Below are 19,575 nucleotides of genomic sequence, written 5' to 3' on the forward strand. Positions count from 1 at the left end.
CGTAACAAGTTTTCGAAAAAATGGCAACTATGGCGAAGTCTCTGCACTGGTTAATTGGTTTTAAAAAAATCCTTTGTTAATCTTTTTTGTTAATCATTTAAGTAAAATATGTGTAATAATTATAGTATAGGCCCTATTTAAAGGTTTTATATGTATAACTATATAATAATATATAACAATTATAGTCTTTGCTGTCAGGAAAGTTTTGTGAAGGGTCCGGTGGTTATTTTGTATGTTTTCTTCCCCCCACCGGACTCAAGTACAGGGAATAAACCATAGACAGTAACACCATGGCTGTCAAAAAAAAATAAAAAATAAAAAAAATAAAAAAATAAATAAATAAATACTTTGGTTGAGTGGTTGGAAAAGCGAGTTACAAATCTAAGGTACGCTGATGAAACCACCTTTGTGTTTGGAAGCAGGAAAGAGCTACTGGACATTCTGAGAGCAGTGAAAACAGCAAGAGAAAGGAGAAGACTAATGCTGAACACCACAATCATGGTCATATCAGATGAAAGCAAAGATCAAGATATTAAATGTTATTTATCTCTATACCTTTGTCACCAAGCCTTTTTTTTGTAAATTTGTCGGTATACATATCCTGTGGCCTCTTGTCTACACCGTCTAGAAGGGCTACTATACCTCTGCATATCTTATTTCTGGGCCTTTGCTGTAAAAGCATGATTAAACTTCTGATGTGTTTTCTTAGATTTATCATGTTTACTAAATATTCTTCAACTATTTTTAGTTTACCAATGTCGTCTTTGCTAGTTAACCATATTATGTTAACTGTATACCAATAGCATCCGTATACAATTGACACCGTCCCTCCTCCTTCATCCTGCAAGGGCTTTCTACATCTTTTCATCTAGTTAATCGCAATCATTTCTAGTAAAATTGTATATAATCCATTGCTGTCTTTAGTAGCGACTGTGCCAGCATTATTTTGATGATGATGTGTCTTGAAGCCTGTGAAAGAATATTCCCTTTATCGTATTCCTTATATTCCACCACATAGGAAGAGGAAACCGGAACGGCCGCGTACACTGTACTTACAGTATGTCCAGCCAAACAAAATGGTTTCGCTTGCTCAAGATCGCTATAGTTGGAGAAAGTTGTAGTGGCCTGATCCGTCGCCGACTGATGATGATGATGATGATGATGATGATGATGATGATGATGATGATGATGATGATGATGTGTCATTTATTCAAGAAATCGAAATTGCTATTACAAATCCTCCTTCCTCGTGTAGTTTAACATTTTCAGGATAGGCTAAATGATATTTCTGTAATTGTCATGTTCAGTGGTGTCAAGTCAGCAGTTGCTGTCAGGCTGTCAGGGCCCCCTTTGCAATTGCAAAAATGAAAAGAGTTAATGCAATCTCCTCCTTCCTCGTGTATTTAAATTCCAGAATTGCAAATCGTACAACTTGAAAATAAATGAATTATTAAAGTCGTGGAAACTTTATTGTAATTCAATAATAATATGAATATAATATTATGAATCTATCATAAAAGAATGGGTAGTTGTAAATCTAGTAACGTATCGAAACGTATGGAAACGGGTGGAAATGGATGAAAAAGGATGGAAATGGGTAAGAACGGATGGAAATGGGTAAGAATGGATGGAAACGGGTCAAAATATTGGTTAACAAAGTTCTTTGTATCTGATCCAGAATGTTCACTTACTTGTGTACGTTTCAACAACAGCTGTTGTCTTTATCAACACTTGATGGGTAGTGACTGCTATTGGCAACCGACGCTAGAAGTAGTTCCAGCGTTGATCTTGGAGTTGCCAGTCTGTTTTCCTTCAAGGGATTTTCTTGATCCCTGAGTCAGGAACTCATCGAAAATGTGAGAGAGTTGGTACTGTCCTTCATCTCTGTTCATGGTGGTGCCCCTCCGCTTTCTTATTTCTATAGCCTCCTTTATCCAGCGAGTGTATCTATTTTGCTCTGTGCCGATGACCTCAGCTTCCCCATCCTATGACGTGATTCTTGTCGACGACATGATCAGTAATGGCCGACTTGTGTGTTGTTGTTAACGATTCCTTTCTCCCTGCTCTGGTGGTTACCGTTTTACTCACTTTCTCCGCCTCGCTTTTATGTTCTTCAAGTCTTGTGCCAAACTTTCTGCCAGTTTCACCTATGTAAGACAATTCGCAGTTCATACAGGGAATCTTATATACTGCATCAGTGGTGTTATTTGGATCGCGTTTGTCTTTTGGGTGTACCAGTTGTTTTCTGAGAGTGTTGTGCGGCTTCATCGCAGTAGAAATGTTGTAATTTTTCATAACTCGAGATACTCTTTCTGTGACACCCTTTACATAAGGAAGTACAACCATGCCTATGCTCCTGGTTTTATCATCAGTCTTTTTGCTCACTTTCTTGGGCTTGACGCTTTGTATCTGATCTTTGACCTTTTTAAAGGTCCAGTCAGGATAGCCGCATGTTCTGAGGGCTTCTTGCACTTTCTTCTCTTCTTCCACTTTATCCTCCTCCTCTGTCACAACGCTGTCTTTCCTGTTATACAAAGTGCGTATCACACCAAGCTTTTGATGTAGAGGGTGATGGGACTGATAGTTGAGGTACTGGTCTGTATGAGTTGGCTTACGGTAGACCAGTAGCTTTACGGTGTCGTCTTCTTTTTTCACAATCAAAGTATCCAGAAATGGAAGGCTGCCTTGAGATTCTTGCTCAAAGGTGAATTTTATTGAACCCGACTTGTCCACTTGGTTGATATGATCGGTAAGACGCTGGACACTGTCTTTGTTTATAACTTCCAACACGTCATCCACATAACGCAACCATAGCTTCGGTCTACAGTCTAGAGGTGCCGTAGCAATTGCCTGCTGTTCCAGAGCCTCCATGAATATATTGGCTGCAATCGGGGATACAGGGCTGCCCATCGCAGTACCAAAAAGCTGGCGGTAAATCTTACCTCTAAAGGTAAAATATGTGGTAGTTAGTATGAACTCAAGAAGTTCTACCACATCCTTACTGGTTAGCTTAAACCCTGTCTCTCTGTTGTAAACACGCAATATGTTTTCATTCTCAAGTCTACGTTGAACAATGTCTAATACTTGGTCTATAGGGGTGTTGGTGAACAAACTAACTACGTCATGCGAGTTGAGAATGTCTTCTTCATCTATGACCACTTTAGCGAGATCTTCAGACAATTGTTTGGAATTCTTGACATGATGTTGAGTGTTACCAACCAATGCACCTAAAATATCAGCGAGCCATCTCGATGTGCTATACCCGATGGTTGCTGTATAGTCTACGATTGGACGCAATGGGGTGTTAAGCTTATGGATTTTTGGCGTACAATATAATCTGGGTACATTTTCCGCCGTAGGATAGAGCTGTTTATACTTCAATTCGGTGATCTTACCTTCCTTCTTGAGACCTGTCAACTTGGCAACTAATTTCCGTTTGTACCTCTGTGTCGGGTCAGCCGGTAGTTCCTCGTACGTCTTCTTGTCTCCAAGCATGGTAGTAACTTTCTCTTCATATTCAGCTTTGTCCAGTACAACGGTCGATTTGCCTTTATCTGCAGGTAATATTATGATGTCCTCCACTTTCTTCAAGTCTTTAATAGCTTTCCTTTCGTCTTTGGTGATGTTTTGTTCCGGTACTTTCGATGATTTCAGCGTGCTTGCTATTTTACCTCGAAGTTGGATTCTATCGTCCTGGGGTAGGTGGGTGCACGCCAATTCGGTTGCTAACACAAATTCCTCCGCGCATATTTCTGGTGGCGAGATAGCAAAATTTAGACCTTTTGACAACACGCTGGTTTGTGCAGGGTTTAATTTGTATTTCGAGAGATTGATGACCCATTTTTTGAGTTGGGCGCCCGACAGATCGATGTTTGAAGCCTGGGACTTTTGAACAGAGATGAAGGACAGTACCAACTCTCTCACATTTTCGATGAGTTCCTGACTCAGGGATCAAGAAAATCCCTTGAAGGAAAACAGACTGGCAACTCCAAGATCAACGCTGGAACTACTTCTAGCGTCGGTTGCCAATAGCAGTCACTACCCATCAAGTGTTGATAAAGACAACAGCTGTTGTTGAAACGTACACAAGTAAGTGAACATTCTGGATCAGATACAAAGAACTTTGTTAACCAGTTTACTATACCGATCCTGATGAATCTGTTCAATCAGGGTCAAAATATTCCAAGCAGTACAGAGCATTGAGCCCTAGGTTTATGCATCCAGTAATTGCAGCTAATAAATTGCATGGAGGAGAGTGTGTGGATTGTGACCGGAGGCCTAGGATTTTCATTATATTATGCAAAAGTTTGTTTTGGTTAGTGGGTTAAGGTCACCGAGGTCATCATTTTATGATTTTAGACTTGGGCGGTAAAAGAATGCGTGGGGTCTATTAAGTAATGTCATTGAGAAAAATGAAGAAGAACTGTTTATTTAATTAATTGATATCTTTCAATATTAATCTAAACATCAATACAAATCAATTTATTTATTCTTAATTAAAGAAGAATTGCTCTTTCTTTCTTTCCTTCTTGCGTTAATTGATTAATTAAAAGAAAATTGATTCTTTCTTTCTTTCTTTCTATTTTAATAACATAAAAGTTTCTTATTGTTCTTTTTTCCTTCCATTATTTGAATTTTATTTGCATGAAAAGAAAAAGCAAGAAAGAAAGAAATTCAAAAATAGGGAAGACAAGAAAACAAATGAAGACACAGGATAAGAAAAGAAAAGAACACGAAAAATGAAAGACAAAATACCAAATATAAGAAAAAAGACACGAAAAGAAAGAGAAAGAAAGAAAAAGGAAAGGAAAACAAAAAGCAATAAGAATAAAAATTTAATGAGAGAGAGAGATAGAGAGAGAGAATGAGAAAGAAATTAACATAGGTATTACCCACCCCATGAAAGAAAGAAAGAGAAAAAAAGAAAGAAAGAAATAAAAAATAAAAATAAAGTAATAAATAAAGAAAGAAAAAAAAAAAAGAAAAAAAAAAAAAAAAAAAAAAGATCGAAAGAAAGAAAGAAAGAAACAAAGAAAGAAAGAAAGAAAGAAAGAAAGAAAAAAAAGGAAGAAAAAAGAAATAAATAAAGAAATAAATAAATAGAGAAATAAGACATAAAGAAATCAAGAAAGAAAGAAATAAAGAAAGAAATAAAGAAAGAAATAAAGAAATAAATAAAGAAAGAAATAAAGAAAGAAATAAAGAAAGAAAAAATTAAAGAAAGAAAGAAAAGAAAAGAAAAGAAAAGAGAAAAAGAAAGAAATCAAGAAAGAAAGAAATAAAGAAAGAAATAAAGAAATAAAAAATTAAAGAAAAGAAAACAAAACAAATCAAGAAAGAAAGAAAGAAAGAAAGAAAAAAAAAGAAAAAAAGAAAGGAAAGAAAGAAAGAAAGAAAGAAAGAAAGAAAGAATGAAATAAAGAAAGAAATAAAGAAAGAAAAAATAAAGAAACAAAGAAAGAAAGAAAAAATAGAGAAAGAAAGAAAGTTTATTGAATTAAATAATTAAATGAAGTTGAAGAAACTTGGTAGTGTTTCCATGCCGCTGAATGGAAAGCATGCGAGAAGCTAAATTGGTATTGCACGAATCACGTATCGCCTAGCACTAGTGGTGAAGTCTTCGGAGACGAGCTCTGTATTTTGCCCGATGGGTGAAACACATTTTGACGAATTTTAGCTCTTATTGTACTCATTTTGAGATGTTCGAGTCATATTTTGTTTTATTCCGACCCATTTTCATCCTTTTCGATCCATTCCTGTCCTATTTCCATCCATTTCCATCCATTTCCATCCATTTCCATACGTTTCCATACGTTTCGATACGTTACTAGATTTACAGATACCCATAAAGGAATTTATCGCAACCACGGGGTCACTACGATCCGCCAGTCCTTAGTACATCCCAAGGACAAACAGCCCAACGGAAGGATCAGTGGAGTGGTCTGCGGGGTACGCTATTATGGAGATCAAGACTGTCAAGATTGTCAGGACTCCTACATCCAACCTAATCATATTCGCATGCAACAACATCGCAGAGCCAGCTTAAGTGGAAACGACTCAGCAGTGTCTACATCTGAAAGTCAGGGGACACCATTTTGACACCAAGGATGTCCGAATTTTAGATCGTGAAGGTTCCGATTCACAGATTTTTATTTTGTAAACCGCTATACTGTTTTAGGTCAAGGGTACGAAATTATTACAAATAGTTTATAGTATTATTGAACCGACAATCATGGGAAAACGTGTTCACTCATACGTGGAAAGAATACACACACACGACAGCACAAACAGTGCCTATATCTTACACAGTCCAATATTGAAATGCTTGACGATATGATAGCTGTTTTAGCACTGTTGTTTTCTATACTTGAAAATAAAGTTTACATCGTGATGATGGAGTACTCACAACGTGGTAACCTTGAGGCATAGCCTTGCTTTTGGAAATTTTCCAACTCAAAAGCGGTTGACCAAATTTGTAGCCAGGACCATTGATTGCCAATTCTGGAAGACTTGTCTCATCATGTAAACTTCGATACAAGTGTATAATGGAAGTTATCTCAATACAGATGATCAGGCGAAAAAACTCTGTTAAGTTTTTCATGGTATTTTCCGGCGCAGTATTTAACTCTGCTTGGCCCTAGTATTCAAATAGGTAGTACTTTTTAGACTTCATACATCATCGTGCAATATAATAGATGTAAGGTTGGTGACACTAAATTCACGGTTTATCTATTAGCAACGAAAACGTATGATGAATTCTGTTGGTTTGCGATATGCAAACTGAGGCAAGCTAACATGATCGATCGATTATGAATAATTGTCAAATTCTCCCATTGTGTTGAGGTCATCACATAAGGAGCTGTGCAATAATTATGAGGCCCGGGGGGTAAAATTTTCAAACGGCCTGCCATAAATCACTTCCCCCCCCCTTGCCACGCCAAAAATCGACCCCCCTTTTGGCCTGCCCAAAATTCTTTGCGCCCCCCCCCCCTTTGCCAAATTTTTTGAATCCCAATTTGCAAACTTAAAATGGTCTAGATATATACTGCGAGCGCAGCGAGCAGGAAATGTTGCATATTTAAAAGCGTTTTCGTAACGTTATTCTTTTTAGAGCGTGTTATTTAAGAGGCGCCCCATGAATGCGTGCCAAAAATCGCTTGCCCCCTTGACTTACTAAGATTGCTTGGGGGCCAAGAATTTCTTGTCCCCAATTTGACTCTCCCACCAGGGATCATAATTATTGCACAGCCCCTAAGGTGTAATTTTAGCGAATCTTACCCTGGAGGTAAAGGACACGCGACACGTGACGTACGAGGCTGAAGAAACTACAAGGCTGACAGCCCGTTTAAAATAGACGGTTATCAGTTATGATTGAAAAACAACATACAGTGGGGAACTTTGTCGTGCCCCAACGGTTTTATAACAACATAATTTTGTTTTTACACCACATAACACACATGTAGGATTATTTGCATTCAAAACTGAATTCCCTCCTGAGGTTCGTATCTGTCAATGAGTTGACCAGATCACAAGTTTATCATTATAGCTAGAGGCAGTATATAATTGGTCAATGAGTTACATAAAAAATTACCTTGTGTGGTATTTGGTCCCCAGGAAGTGAGGTTTGCCTAAGGCAATTTGTGGTTAAATGTTGATCCCTCACTACAAGAGTTATTACTGTCGATTTGGTTGAAAAGGAGGTGAGACATGATCAAATCTCTCCAGGTAATGATTGCGTGTTAATCAAATGTTGACGTCAAAAATGGCGATATCGCATCCGACCACGACCTCCACCCCCCCCCACCTTACCTGTTCAAGAGAGTAAAAACGCCCTCTTGGAAGCGTGTCATATGATACCAGGAACGGGTCAACTACTATGGTCCCACTAGGCTACAGTGATTGTTTTCCGAAGATATCTGATATGGGACTGACGTTTTGCAAATTTAATTTTGAAATTTGGGCTTGCTGTCAATAATACAACTGCGTGACAGGTATTAGAAATGGCATACAAGTAGTATTTGAAGTCACGAAAACCTTTGACACCTCAGTTTCCAAAATGGCGTCATATTCGTCTGGCCGTAGATGCTTCATTCAATATTCTCCAATATTCAAATGAGGTTAGGGTTAAGAGTTAGGGTTAGGGTTAAGGGTTAGGGTTATTGCATGTGCATATAGGGGAATATTGTAAACCTGAGGTTCTGGGTTCGATTCCCGGTGGGATCATTTTTTCTGCTTGTCTCCTTTATTATTTGCGACGGCGAACCTATTGACAAATTATGTTTATTTAATATTGATTGAAGTAGCTAACCAAGGTTATTTGTATTTGTGTCCTCGTGTGATAAACATTATCAATATACACTAATCAGTGTGTATACCACTATCTTTGTTAACGTCTCTTTTAATTAAGTGAAACAAACGGTCTTTAGTGCACATCTATCTGTTTGATTTCAATATTATGAATATGTGGCCGTACACTACCAATGAGCCCTAAAGTCGGCAAGTTGCATTCTGAGTTACAGTGTAAAATGTGCGTGAAGGTCGTATTCATAGGTACCTCAATTTGGTGCGACAAGTTTCTCATTTGATAGCGCGAGTCAAACACCGTTTAAACCAATCAATAATCCAATTGCTGAAGAGGATAATAGTCTTCTACTTATTTCTATAGAATCGTTAAATATCTCTAGTCTTTGTTTGCTTTTGCTAAATCCTGTTCAAGTTGTGGGTTACAAAGCAATTTATTTTGTCTAGGTATGTATAAACAACAATTAACAATGAGGGGACATTCCTGAACCGCGTTGACTTGGGGATGATTTGAAACGACCGCCAATTATGACTGTTTGATATTTATTACCAACAAAGTGGAAAAAGAGACACATGTAGAACCGATAAGGGTACCATTTTGTTGAAGGAACAGAGTTTTAAAAAAAACATAGTCCCGCTTCTGGATATCGTTTGAAGTCAAATGATATACCATTTTAAAGCTTATGATAAATATTTTCAAAACACGAAATAAAACAAAATTGACTGGGGCCGACTTAACGACTGATTCGTGGTGTATCGGCACATATAATTCTACCACGTAGCCAGTGTGTGTCAACACAAGATTTCGCTTGAGCTATGCACTACCTACTAAAGTCACTGTAAAATTTCAAATTTATACGCAATAAATTTAAGATGCCATACTTTCGACTCAACCTCTGTCTGTAGACATGACTGACTATAACGCCCTCAAACAAGGCAGGGAATCATTATAAAAGCAATACGTTATTTGAATAACAATTTGACATATGCTTAATATCTATTGCCAATTCCATAGTTATATTCCTTGATGATGGGTATCTCTATCAGTATGTCCATGGTCACGGTAAAGGTCTACCTGCATGATGCAATGCATGAAAACACAAGCATAAATGACTGGATCAAATCAAAGTATAAAGGCCACGGCCAGTCTATTTTGCATTACAGAACTATGCACTAACATGCATAACAAAAATGCCAACGATTCTCAGACTAAACTGAGTAAAGGTGTTTAAGGTTCCTATGGACCCCCGCATGGACCATGGATACTAGTGCTACGAGTTTTTTGTGCCGAGTTCAAGAATCATGCATGGTATTATGTACAAGGTGTCCCATAAAAAGGTTACATGTAGAAAATGGACCGCATTTTGCGATGGTATAACAAAACACTGTCATTTTTTCACGCTTTATTTATTCATCCTTCTTGTAATTGTCTGCTAAGTTTACACTCCGTATCTTTAAAGCAACTTAACTTATGAGCGCAAGATAAAGGGGGTGTCAAGAGTGACTAATCATCAAAATATCTCACAACGAAAGTTAAACACAAGCTCATCTTTGTGCTCTATTTTTTCTAATTATTTTTATTTCTCTCTTTTTTTTTTGGTTTTTTTTCACTAAAGAACCACATTGACAATTAAATATTGCAAATATCTTATAGAGCTTCTTGACTCTTGTTAGTAAAAATAAAGATGGTTATTAGAGAGGAACACTTTTTGGTGAAGGCATTTCTGCACGCTGCATCTCCTGCCATCAACATAATAAAATTAATAACGATGAGGTAAAATCGAGGAGGGGGTCGATCGGGTCACGGGCCATTCATATGACCCTATAAAGTTATTTTAGTATTGTCGGTTTATTCTGTTTTTCATATTAACTTACGATACTTGTACCTGTAATTACTTTATTTGTATTTTAATTATCGTCCCAATTCTTTATAGTTTATTATGTTATATATGTTTCAGTGCTTTTGTATTTAACTTAACATTATGTAAATGAATATTAACAATATTCATAAAACGCATTTTTGCTCCAGCAACTTATTGGCGGGCTGACTCTTTCCACCACTTGGGCGCCTTATCATTGACGCCGAACGAGAAGAAAATATGTGCGCCTTGCAGAGAAGAAATGACTATAGTAATCAACCAGAGTACCTTCGCGTCTACAGTGTACCTACCGTATTTGTATTTTAATTATCGTGCCAATTCTTTTAGCTTATTATATCATATATGTTTTAGTGCGATTTTATTTAATTTAACATTATGTGAGTTGATATTAACAATTAATAAACGCAGTCTAGCTCCACCTGAACTTATTTGCGGGCTGACTCTTTCCACAACTTGCGCGCCTTATCATTGAATCCGAACGAGAAGAAAATATGTACGCCTTGCAGAGAAGAAATGATGATAGCAATCCACTAGAGTACCTCCACATCTGCAGTGTAACTACTGTATTTGTATTTAAATAATAATCGTGCCAATTCTTTGTAGCTTATTATAGTATGTATGTTTTAGTGCGTCTATATTAATGTTAACATTATGTGAGTAGATATCAACAATTAATTAAACGTAATTTGGCGCCATCTAAATCTATTTGCAGGCTGACTCTTTCCACAACTTGCGCGCCTTATCATTGAAGCCGAACGAGAAGAAAATATGTACGCCTTGCAGAGAAGAAAAGATAATAGCAATCCACCAGACTACCTCCACGTCTGCAGCACTTGCAATGAACATCAGGATCCAACAAAGACCAAGAACAGATGACACCTAGAGAGGAGTATTACAAAGCAAATAAAGACGTAGACTGAAATCCCTAAAATAATACTCTAGGCAACTAACCCAGCAAACACAAAACGTTTTCGACATCATTCGCAAAAGGTTATAAAAGGTTGTCAGAATACGTTTAAATGTTGGGTTATTATAAAGGGCATATTAAGGGTATCAAACGTTTTTATAACATTAAAAAACATTTGTTGATAATCTACTGCCCAGCAGACACAAAATGTTTTACAGAAAACTTTTAAATGTCGGGTTATATAAAGTGTATAAAAACGTTCTAATAACACTCCAAAAACATTTCGAAAATCTTGATATAAAACATTCTAAATAGAATGTTATTTGGGGTTGAAAAATATTTTGCGAAAAGAAGTTACATAGAAGTAAGGAAGCATCGGTATGCCTTTACCTTAAAGCCATAATATACGATTTTAGTCCCATTTTAACTTTTAACTTTTTTCTTTGCCAACAATTATGAAATAATATTATCATAGTTTGATCAGCTCGTAAGCTGCGGGCCTTTAAACATCGCAGATTAAATTTTTGTTCGATTTTCTTTGTCTTTCTTTGCTCAGTTGTGTGGCTAAAAGCTAACAGTTTATGAAAAGGAATGCTACAGTCTGTCCAGATAGAAGTACAAAGTGAATAGACCTCGGAAACTGGAGGTATAAGAATAATTATTTCATTGCAATGCGTATATAAATGCTTCGCGTCGCGTTTTTGTTTTAACACACAGTGCCTGTGACGCAAAGCATCGACCCCGATGCTACAGATTTGGTTTGTACTTCTATGTGGACAGACTGTTATGGAAATGTTACAATATGGCTTCAAACAGACGTTTCATTCGAAACCCCCTACTTATGAGTGTTAATCGACCGCCTTATAATGAGCCCGTTACAATAAGGCGACAGAAGTTACAAAAGGCGACGCGTGTCGCCCTAAAGGAGGAATCACAAAATTTGTCACTTTCGAAACTCAATCAAATGGTATGACTAAAGTAGTGTTTTGCCAAAATAGGTATCACGAATAATACGCAGAACAAAACTCTCCATCTATCGACTACTTTATTTTGAAATTTAGATCAGGCCAAAAAAGGTTAGTCTCAAAGCTTGCGTGCGCATTTGTTAAATCTCGCGATTTGAAACAAAAAAGAATTGCGGAATTTTTTTTATTTTAAAACAAACAAAAAATTCAATTTTTTCCGAAACAATTCGGCGAAAATCAGATTTTTTATCTCAAAAAAAATTATTTTTGTGACTATGAAGCTTAATTGTCATTGCTAGATTATTTATTTACCTAATATTTTTAAGATGATATAAATTCTACAAAATATCAAGCTTTCACAATACTCTCGCTGGAAAATGGAAAATTAATCAGTTGTTGGCATTAGTTTCTATGCACCGTGTGTATAAACAAAAAAGTAGCCTCTTCCGCTGATTATATTTACTTTCTGTCTTATATTTGTCGTCAAAATCAACCCTAAATATTTAAAATGATCTGCAGAAATCATGAATACCTGAAAACATTATTTTGGAATTTTTGAAGGATTATGATGTGAGAAAATAAAGTCCAAATCAGTGAAAACATATTCGCAGTGAACAAGACAGGTATCATTCCAAGATGGCCGCCTCCAGTCAGTAACAGTATTTTGGATGTCAGAGTAGGCGTAAAATAAATAAAAATATTGATAGTTTGCATGTCATTTCTTACAAAGAAATGGAAATATTTTATCAATAATATTCCTAACATTCTATTTAGTGAAGGTAAGGCTAAGATTCCACCCAATAATATGAGAAATATGAGTTTTCTACAACTCAAGTGAGACTACTTTTTTCAGCTTCTGGTGCCGAATATCGGACCTTGACGTGTATTTACTGTTATGAAAGATTAACATTGCACCTTGTTAACTAGCAAATCCTTATGTAAAGTACCATGCTATACTCGCGTCAGTACGGAAATACCAAGTCAAAAATATTGCATTTCGAATTTGTTTTCAAACCACTCGTGAGCTTTGAGACAAAGCTTTTTTTTTTTGGCCTTATAGTAGGGTGATTGTTAAGTTATCATCTAGCTTTCCTACATTAGTTGAACCAATGTTTTTGGCAATTTTACACCTAAAAGGATAAAACTAGAATTGGTTCCATTTTTACTATGCCCCTTATGTTTCCCACGAGGGGTCTTGACTGTTCTTTAATTTCAAAATTTAAAATTTGTTCTATCATGTTGCAATATACATCAAATGGTTCCACTCATTGATCGGAATAAAAAAAAGGCAATTGTCATATTGCACTAGGATGCTTCGTTCAGGAGTTATAGTGTAAGGTCAAATGTCAAATTTCTCATGCACAGAAGCCAAATTTTCAAATTGCACCGATTCAATTGAAAACAATTTATTTGAGAACATATAACCTCAGAATCGGATGAAATCAAAGGTCAAGTTATGCTTGTACTTATTTCTATTGGACTTTGGCTGCTAAAGGGGGACATGACAATACAAAAATGCGCTAGAATTGTGAATTAAGTTTATGTTTGAGATTTCTTATGTTAAGGACGTACTACACCCATATATTGGTTTGATTGGTCTAAAAAAATATTTTTTCATTTATAGCTAGGCGATATATGCACGGATCATGTGAAATTAAAAAAATATGAAAAACATCGTGAAAGTGTCCTTTTCACCTATTTGTCTTAAAGTTGACTGGTTGATAAGGACGCTTATTTTTTTAGCGATAGTACGTAGTCTTCTTCACAACCGGTTTGGGGGTTTCTGCCGTTACTAACACTCGTCGATAGCCACATGCAGTATTAGACTCGCTCCCAGTCCTATAATACGTCTATGTCAATCTCCATAGGGATGGGCGATACCAGCTTTTGGTACCGATTGTCGATCAAGAGCAGTCAGGGGTGGGGGCCGAATTTTTAGAAAAAATAAAATGAAATGAAAAAAAAAAGAAATGGCCGCGGAGCGCGCTTGCGCGACGCAGGGGATTGTCTGAGGGGGATGTTCCTCAGAAGTAAGAAACTTGTGCAAAATGAAGGTCCAATTCAAGCCATTTGGTGCATCATTTTTACACCATTCAAATCAATTGCTTAAAAAGGTCCTGAACTCAATTTGCAAAATTCGAGATTCGTAAACATGGTAAAAGCATGCATAAATCGATGAAGTCGGTAGTCCGTCTTAATAATGACTTTGGTGGCAAAATGTGACGGACCCTGCATACGGTATCGGCGGGCCCGCAGTAATTTTCACATGCTTTTAGGATGCGGACCCGCCTTCAAGCAATGCCTAAAATAATCGCAGGCCATTATTATAGGACCTACTTCCGATCGACCCGACTGTGCGGTTTTTTATTAAGCATGGGCCTACTCAATTACGTGAAATTTAACCTTTTCTCTCCTCCTTTTCTCCCTTTTCTCTTTTCCTTTTCCCCTTTCTCTTCTCTTCTCTCCTTTGCTCTTTTTTTTTTTTGGGGGGGTGGGGTAGCAGGCCAGCCGGCGCTCCCCTGAAACCGCGCCTGAAATGAGTCTAGGATGTGGACGTATGGCTGTAGGCCTACCACATTAACGAACTAAACTTGCTTTTCGTGGGATTACGAATCGTAAACACAGGTGATAATAAAACCAGTACGTAGCAAACATTACTTTAATCAACTAGATACAACAAGTTTGCAACTTTCTTTTTAATTAAAGCCTATAATGTACGATCTTTTTAAATTTTTAGATTTTTCTTTTTTTTCTTCCAAAATGATAAAATAGTTAAAGGCCCATTCAGTGATTTGCTCATCCGGACGATCGTACAAATCATCAAAATTCAGATTTTGGTATAGGGCCTACCTTTATCATTGCATTGTCATAGATGTGCTAAACAGTCTGCGAGTGGTTCAGCCGAAAGCCGTGTATTTAAGGCAAAATAAGACATTTTACACGAACTCTGTAATTTATATTGACAGTATCTAAATTAGCAGATTAGCTACGTGTATTTGAATGGGGCTCAACTTCGTCAGTACTGCTGGGTTTTTTTTTTTCGTTTTTTGCCAAATTTGTCATTTCAAAAATACCAAATGACAATTTGAATCACTTTTCCTTCAAACAATTGTATTTTTTTACACTTGCGCTGGGATCACTGAATGGGTCTTTAATATGCAATCATTATGAAAGTTCCCAATACATTTGGATGCGAAAAACATTGGAAATTTGCACACAAAAAAAAACATCATAAACTTCACTTCTATCACTCGAAATATCACGCCATGGTATGCCGATGAGTGTATATCCCATAGACAATCCCGTTGGAATTAAATCACTATACCACAAAAAATTTATTCGCTACCTGAAGTTGCTAATAGAGAATGAAAGATTAAAATATTTGCATATATTTGTTTTCAATTTTCAAATATTTTTGTTTTCAATGCGTTTCATAATAGTACATTTTATTTTTTCTATCTGTCAAAAGTAGCCGATACCAATTACGATACCACTGGTATCGTAATTGTATCGAGTATCGCCCAACACCGAAATGCAAAATTCAATTAAAATGGCGACGCTTATAATACGGAAATATCATACACTGGCAGGGGTTGTTTCAAGTGAAATGGACTGGATTGGCGTGTCCGATGTAAGTAAAAGGGTGGCATATTAATTATGCTCCAACATACACTGTCAACGTTCCCACTTTAGTTGATTTTGTGCAATAAGTTGCGACAAATTAACATTTTTGTCCCAAACACATGTACTTGCATATCATGTACTTGCGTATCGTTTCACGTTATATTCAATGTTCGTGTTTTACTTAGATGACGGCCCTAAAAATCACCTACTACTGAAAACCAAGGCATTGACTGTTCTTTAATTTCAACCTTATCAAACCTGAAACAAATATGCTGCCTTGCGAACACAAACTTTGCATATCATTGTCAACTGGAAGGGGAAAATAAGTTTAATTTCATTGATAACATGAAATTGATGCATATTAATGTTTTCAAAGCTGTGCATAATTAATTAATTTCCCCCAAAAAAATCATTTTGATACTTTTAGCGTCTGTCATAAGTGCTTAACATGTGTGTGTGATTGGATTTACGGTAGCAATTCTGAAATTTTAGATATACTCCAATTTGCCCCCAAAGTGCCCCCATGTACCGCTTTTGGGCATGTCCTTTTAAAAGCATGTAAGCTACATCGATACCGATGCCACCAATAGAACGAGAAAATTTGCCCCTTCATTTTGCATACCACTTTGCCCCTTCATTTTGCATACCACTTTGACCAATTTGTTTTTCTCATTTTTTCACAAAATGCAAAAAACCCGCAAAAAAATGCGATGGGTGTAGTACCCCCTTAAGGGGAGTAATTTGAGATAAGTTTCGATGAAATCGGACCATTATTTAATTTTGACCTCTGTGTATGAAATGTTTGACATTTGACCTATTTGACCTTATAACTTTGAACTAAGCACCGTAGAGAAATATGAAAATTAACTTTTTATTCCCTGTGAAGAGAGGTACAATTTGAGATACATTACAACATGATGGGACTATCAATTAGTTTTGACCTTCGACCCCTCGTGGGAACCACATGTGGCATATAAAAAAATAGAATCTATCAAATTTTTATCATTTCAGGTTTAAAGATGCCAAAAAAACATTGGTTCTACTAATGTAGGAAAATAAAATCCCAAACCCATTGCGCCCTGTACTATTAAGTGTCTTTCAATTTTGTTGCACGTGTAAATTGTTATTAGTTTGCAAACACCTACTTTTGTAAATAACACGGCCTCTCTCCAGGTCTCCCTCTTATCCACTTGATTCCGAAGCCTATTGGACGTTTGATTGGCTTTACGAAGCTTAATCATGGTTAAAACAGCCAGTGTGGTATTCAAGACAATTGACAAAGCAACTGGCAATCCAAACGCAAGCACATTAGTAAACTCTGCTATTATCCAACAATCTTCCCCGCCATATACTTTGCCGTCGTCTGACGATACGAGGAGGAAATGCAATGACACAACTGAGCCTGAAACAAGTAATGGTAAACCCCATCCTAACACCTGTAGAATTCCAGATACCATGTTGCTTTTCGGAATGAGTTGTAACTGTTTCCATCCAAATTGGTAGAATAGAATGAAAGCTATTATGGATGTCCATGTAAACGTAGCGAGCCAGAAGTAATGTTTTATCACGCCAAATGTAACACAAACACGGTCAGACATGCTAAAAGTTTCAGGCAAGAGTGTAAACAGTTGAGCTATAAATAACGCAAATGATAAACTCATAATTCCATGACCGTAAATATTTCGAAGTTGTTTGAATCTAATGTACGTCGTCAAAGTTCCTAACTCTCCGAACATGGACATTGTAGTCGTTATAAAGCTGACAATATCAAGAGGTGTTATTGACAACGTTAACTGTTCGACAACATCGAGGTGCAAATCTGAAAACGAGTTGTAGCAAACCTGGGCGTCTTGGTTAGGCAAAATGATGAAGTCACTGCTTTGAAATTCCATTCCGGAGTAAACTAAAAGTGTTTCATTGTCTTTCAACAAATACTCTGAGGAATTCAACGTCACGAAAGCACAATCGAGATCAGTGGTATTAATCTTGTTGCCACATACAAAAAACATGCCTTGAAAATCTTCAGGTTCCTCCAAATTGAATAGTTCATAGTAAATGATATATATTGGTGTAATGTAGGTGTCTGTGGGTATAAAAAGAAGTGAGCTCAAGTCCGACTCATTATTGAAAAACAGGAACTCAGATGAAGATCCTGAGTACCAGTCTCCCATACAATTGTTCTGTAGTTTTTCATCAGGACGTTTATCACATGCAAAGAACACCTCCATTTTTACAACTCCACAAAATAACTCTTGACGCGTACTGTTCCCGTAAGTTACACTATAATTTGTATCACGTTCAAGCCGGGACTTCAAAAACTGAAGCATCTCAAAACCGTTCTCCTGATGGTCCATTTCAAATGCTCGCCATTCCATGTTATCATAAGTTTCCAAACTATATTCTTGGATGATTAGTTGATTGTATCTCAGGAGGTAATCTTTTAAACATTGAACACCGTCCAATGATTTGATTGGTGTCTTAAAGAAAAGCTGAACGTGCTGATTCGAGCATTTCCAGTTCTTGGTGATCATAACGTTTTCGTTATTGTTCAGAACACATTCAGTTGATGGGAGCGACAGTGAATATCCAGGTCTGCATGATATCTTCTTGCATGATTGCGTAATCGGATTATGAGTTTCGTTTCCAAGGCATGTTTGTACTTTTGCGGGTTGTACTGACTTATGTGCACGAAATTTCCACATGGTCTGGATTCCACTATACATTTCACGACATGAACTTTCAATGACTCCGCGTTCGCAGAAGTAACAATAAGGATTTTTAAATCCTTTGAAACAACTTGAACCATGACGGAAAACATGAGATTCGCACTTTCTTAAAATTGCTGGTTCGGTAGAGTTCAGGCAGCGGGGATTACGGTAACAAAGACGCAACTGAATACCGATTACAAATTCCTGGCTTTCTTCATTTTGAAAATTCAAAAATTTACCTCCGCTTTGTAAAAACCTTTGAAAGCAATCACGATAACCAAAAGGAAGCATAGTCCAAGGATATATTTCATTTGCTTTACGATAGATACACACCGCGCAAAACATGTTTCGAAAGTTATACCCATACTTGTCAAACATGATCATACCATCGACTCGACTTATACAAAGTGCTTTCACATTGGGGTCTTTCCAAGAAGGCGGGCATTGGTTAACCAATAGTACACTGTGTACTACGAAATTATAACAGCCATAAAGCTTGGGATCTATCCAGGTTTCTGATTGGATATACTTTGAAGTGTTACATATGACGTCATAATCAAAACAACAATCTCCAAAAGCAGCACAATCAGGGTCACATCTGCAAGAGTCTACACGGTTATGATGACATCGACCTTCACAACTATTGACAACGTCGATGGAAATGTGAATATCTAAAAGGTCGTCCAACAAATCTAAATATAACAGACAAACAGTGAAAAAACATACTACTGTTGAATAAAAGACAAACATAAAACATGAATGCACAGATATAGTAAACATTAAGGACTGGGTAATTATAGTAATAATTATATAAACATCTCAAAGAAAAGTTACTAACCCCCCCTTGAATATTGACCATTATTAAAAAACGGGTGATTGTATTACAAATCTGTAAAATGCGTTCGAAGCAGGATTTATTTCTGTACATTTTGACACCTCATTTGCATCAATTGACTAAATAATTGACGTCACAGCGTACATTTAAATCAATGTAACCCAAGATTTGAAAGTTGCAGTAAATTATATTGATTTTGTATTCAGTGTAATGGAAGGAAATCTGTGTAATGATATCTGCGTGTTTTTGTATTGTAAAAATTTGAATGTAAGTGCAATTTTTCAAATCTGGACCTCACTACATTAAATGTACCAGTGTTTTATTGTTTTCTGGGCTATCATATCAAATGAGGTGT

The 19,575-nt window shown here is 36.7% G+C and overlaps 1 protein-coding gene across 1 annotated transcript in view; it reads right to left on the reverse strand.

Moving 5' to 3' along the window:
- The window catches only part of LOC140157959 (uncharacterized), a 42,959-nt gene extending 25,054 nt beyond the window's left edge, over window positions 1-17,905 (reverse strand). The window contains exons 1-2 of the mRNA XM_072181207.1: window positions 16,823-17,905; window positions 6,407-6,637 (exon numbers count right to left, since the gene is read on the reverse strand). Of these exons, the coding sequence (XP_072037308.1) occupies window positions 6,407-6,637; window positions 16,823-17,905 (1,314 nt within the window). The remainder of the gene's footprint in view (window positions 1-6,406; window positions 6,638-16,822) is intronic.
- Between the last annotated feature and the right edge of the window lie 1,670 nt (window positions 17,906-19,575).

The sequence above is a fragment of the Amphiura filiformis genome, chromosome 7 (assembly GCF_039555335.1).
Source record: "Amphiura filiformis chromosome 7, Afil_fr2py, whole genome shotgun sequence".
Lineage (NCBI taxonomy): Eukaryota > Metazoa > Echinodermata > Ophiuroidea > Amphilepidida > Amphiuridae > Amphiura > Amphiura filiformis.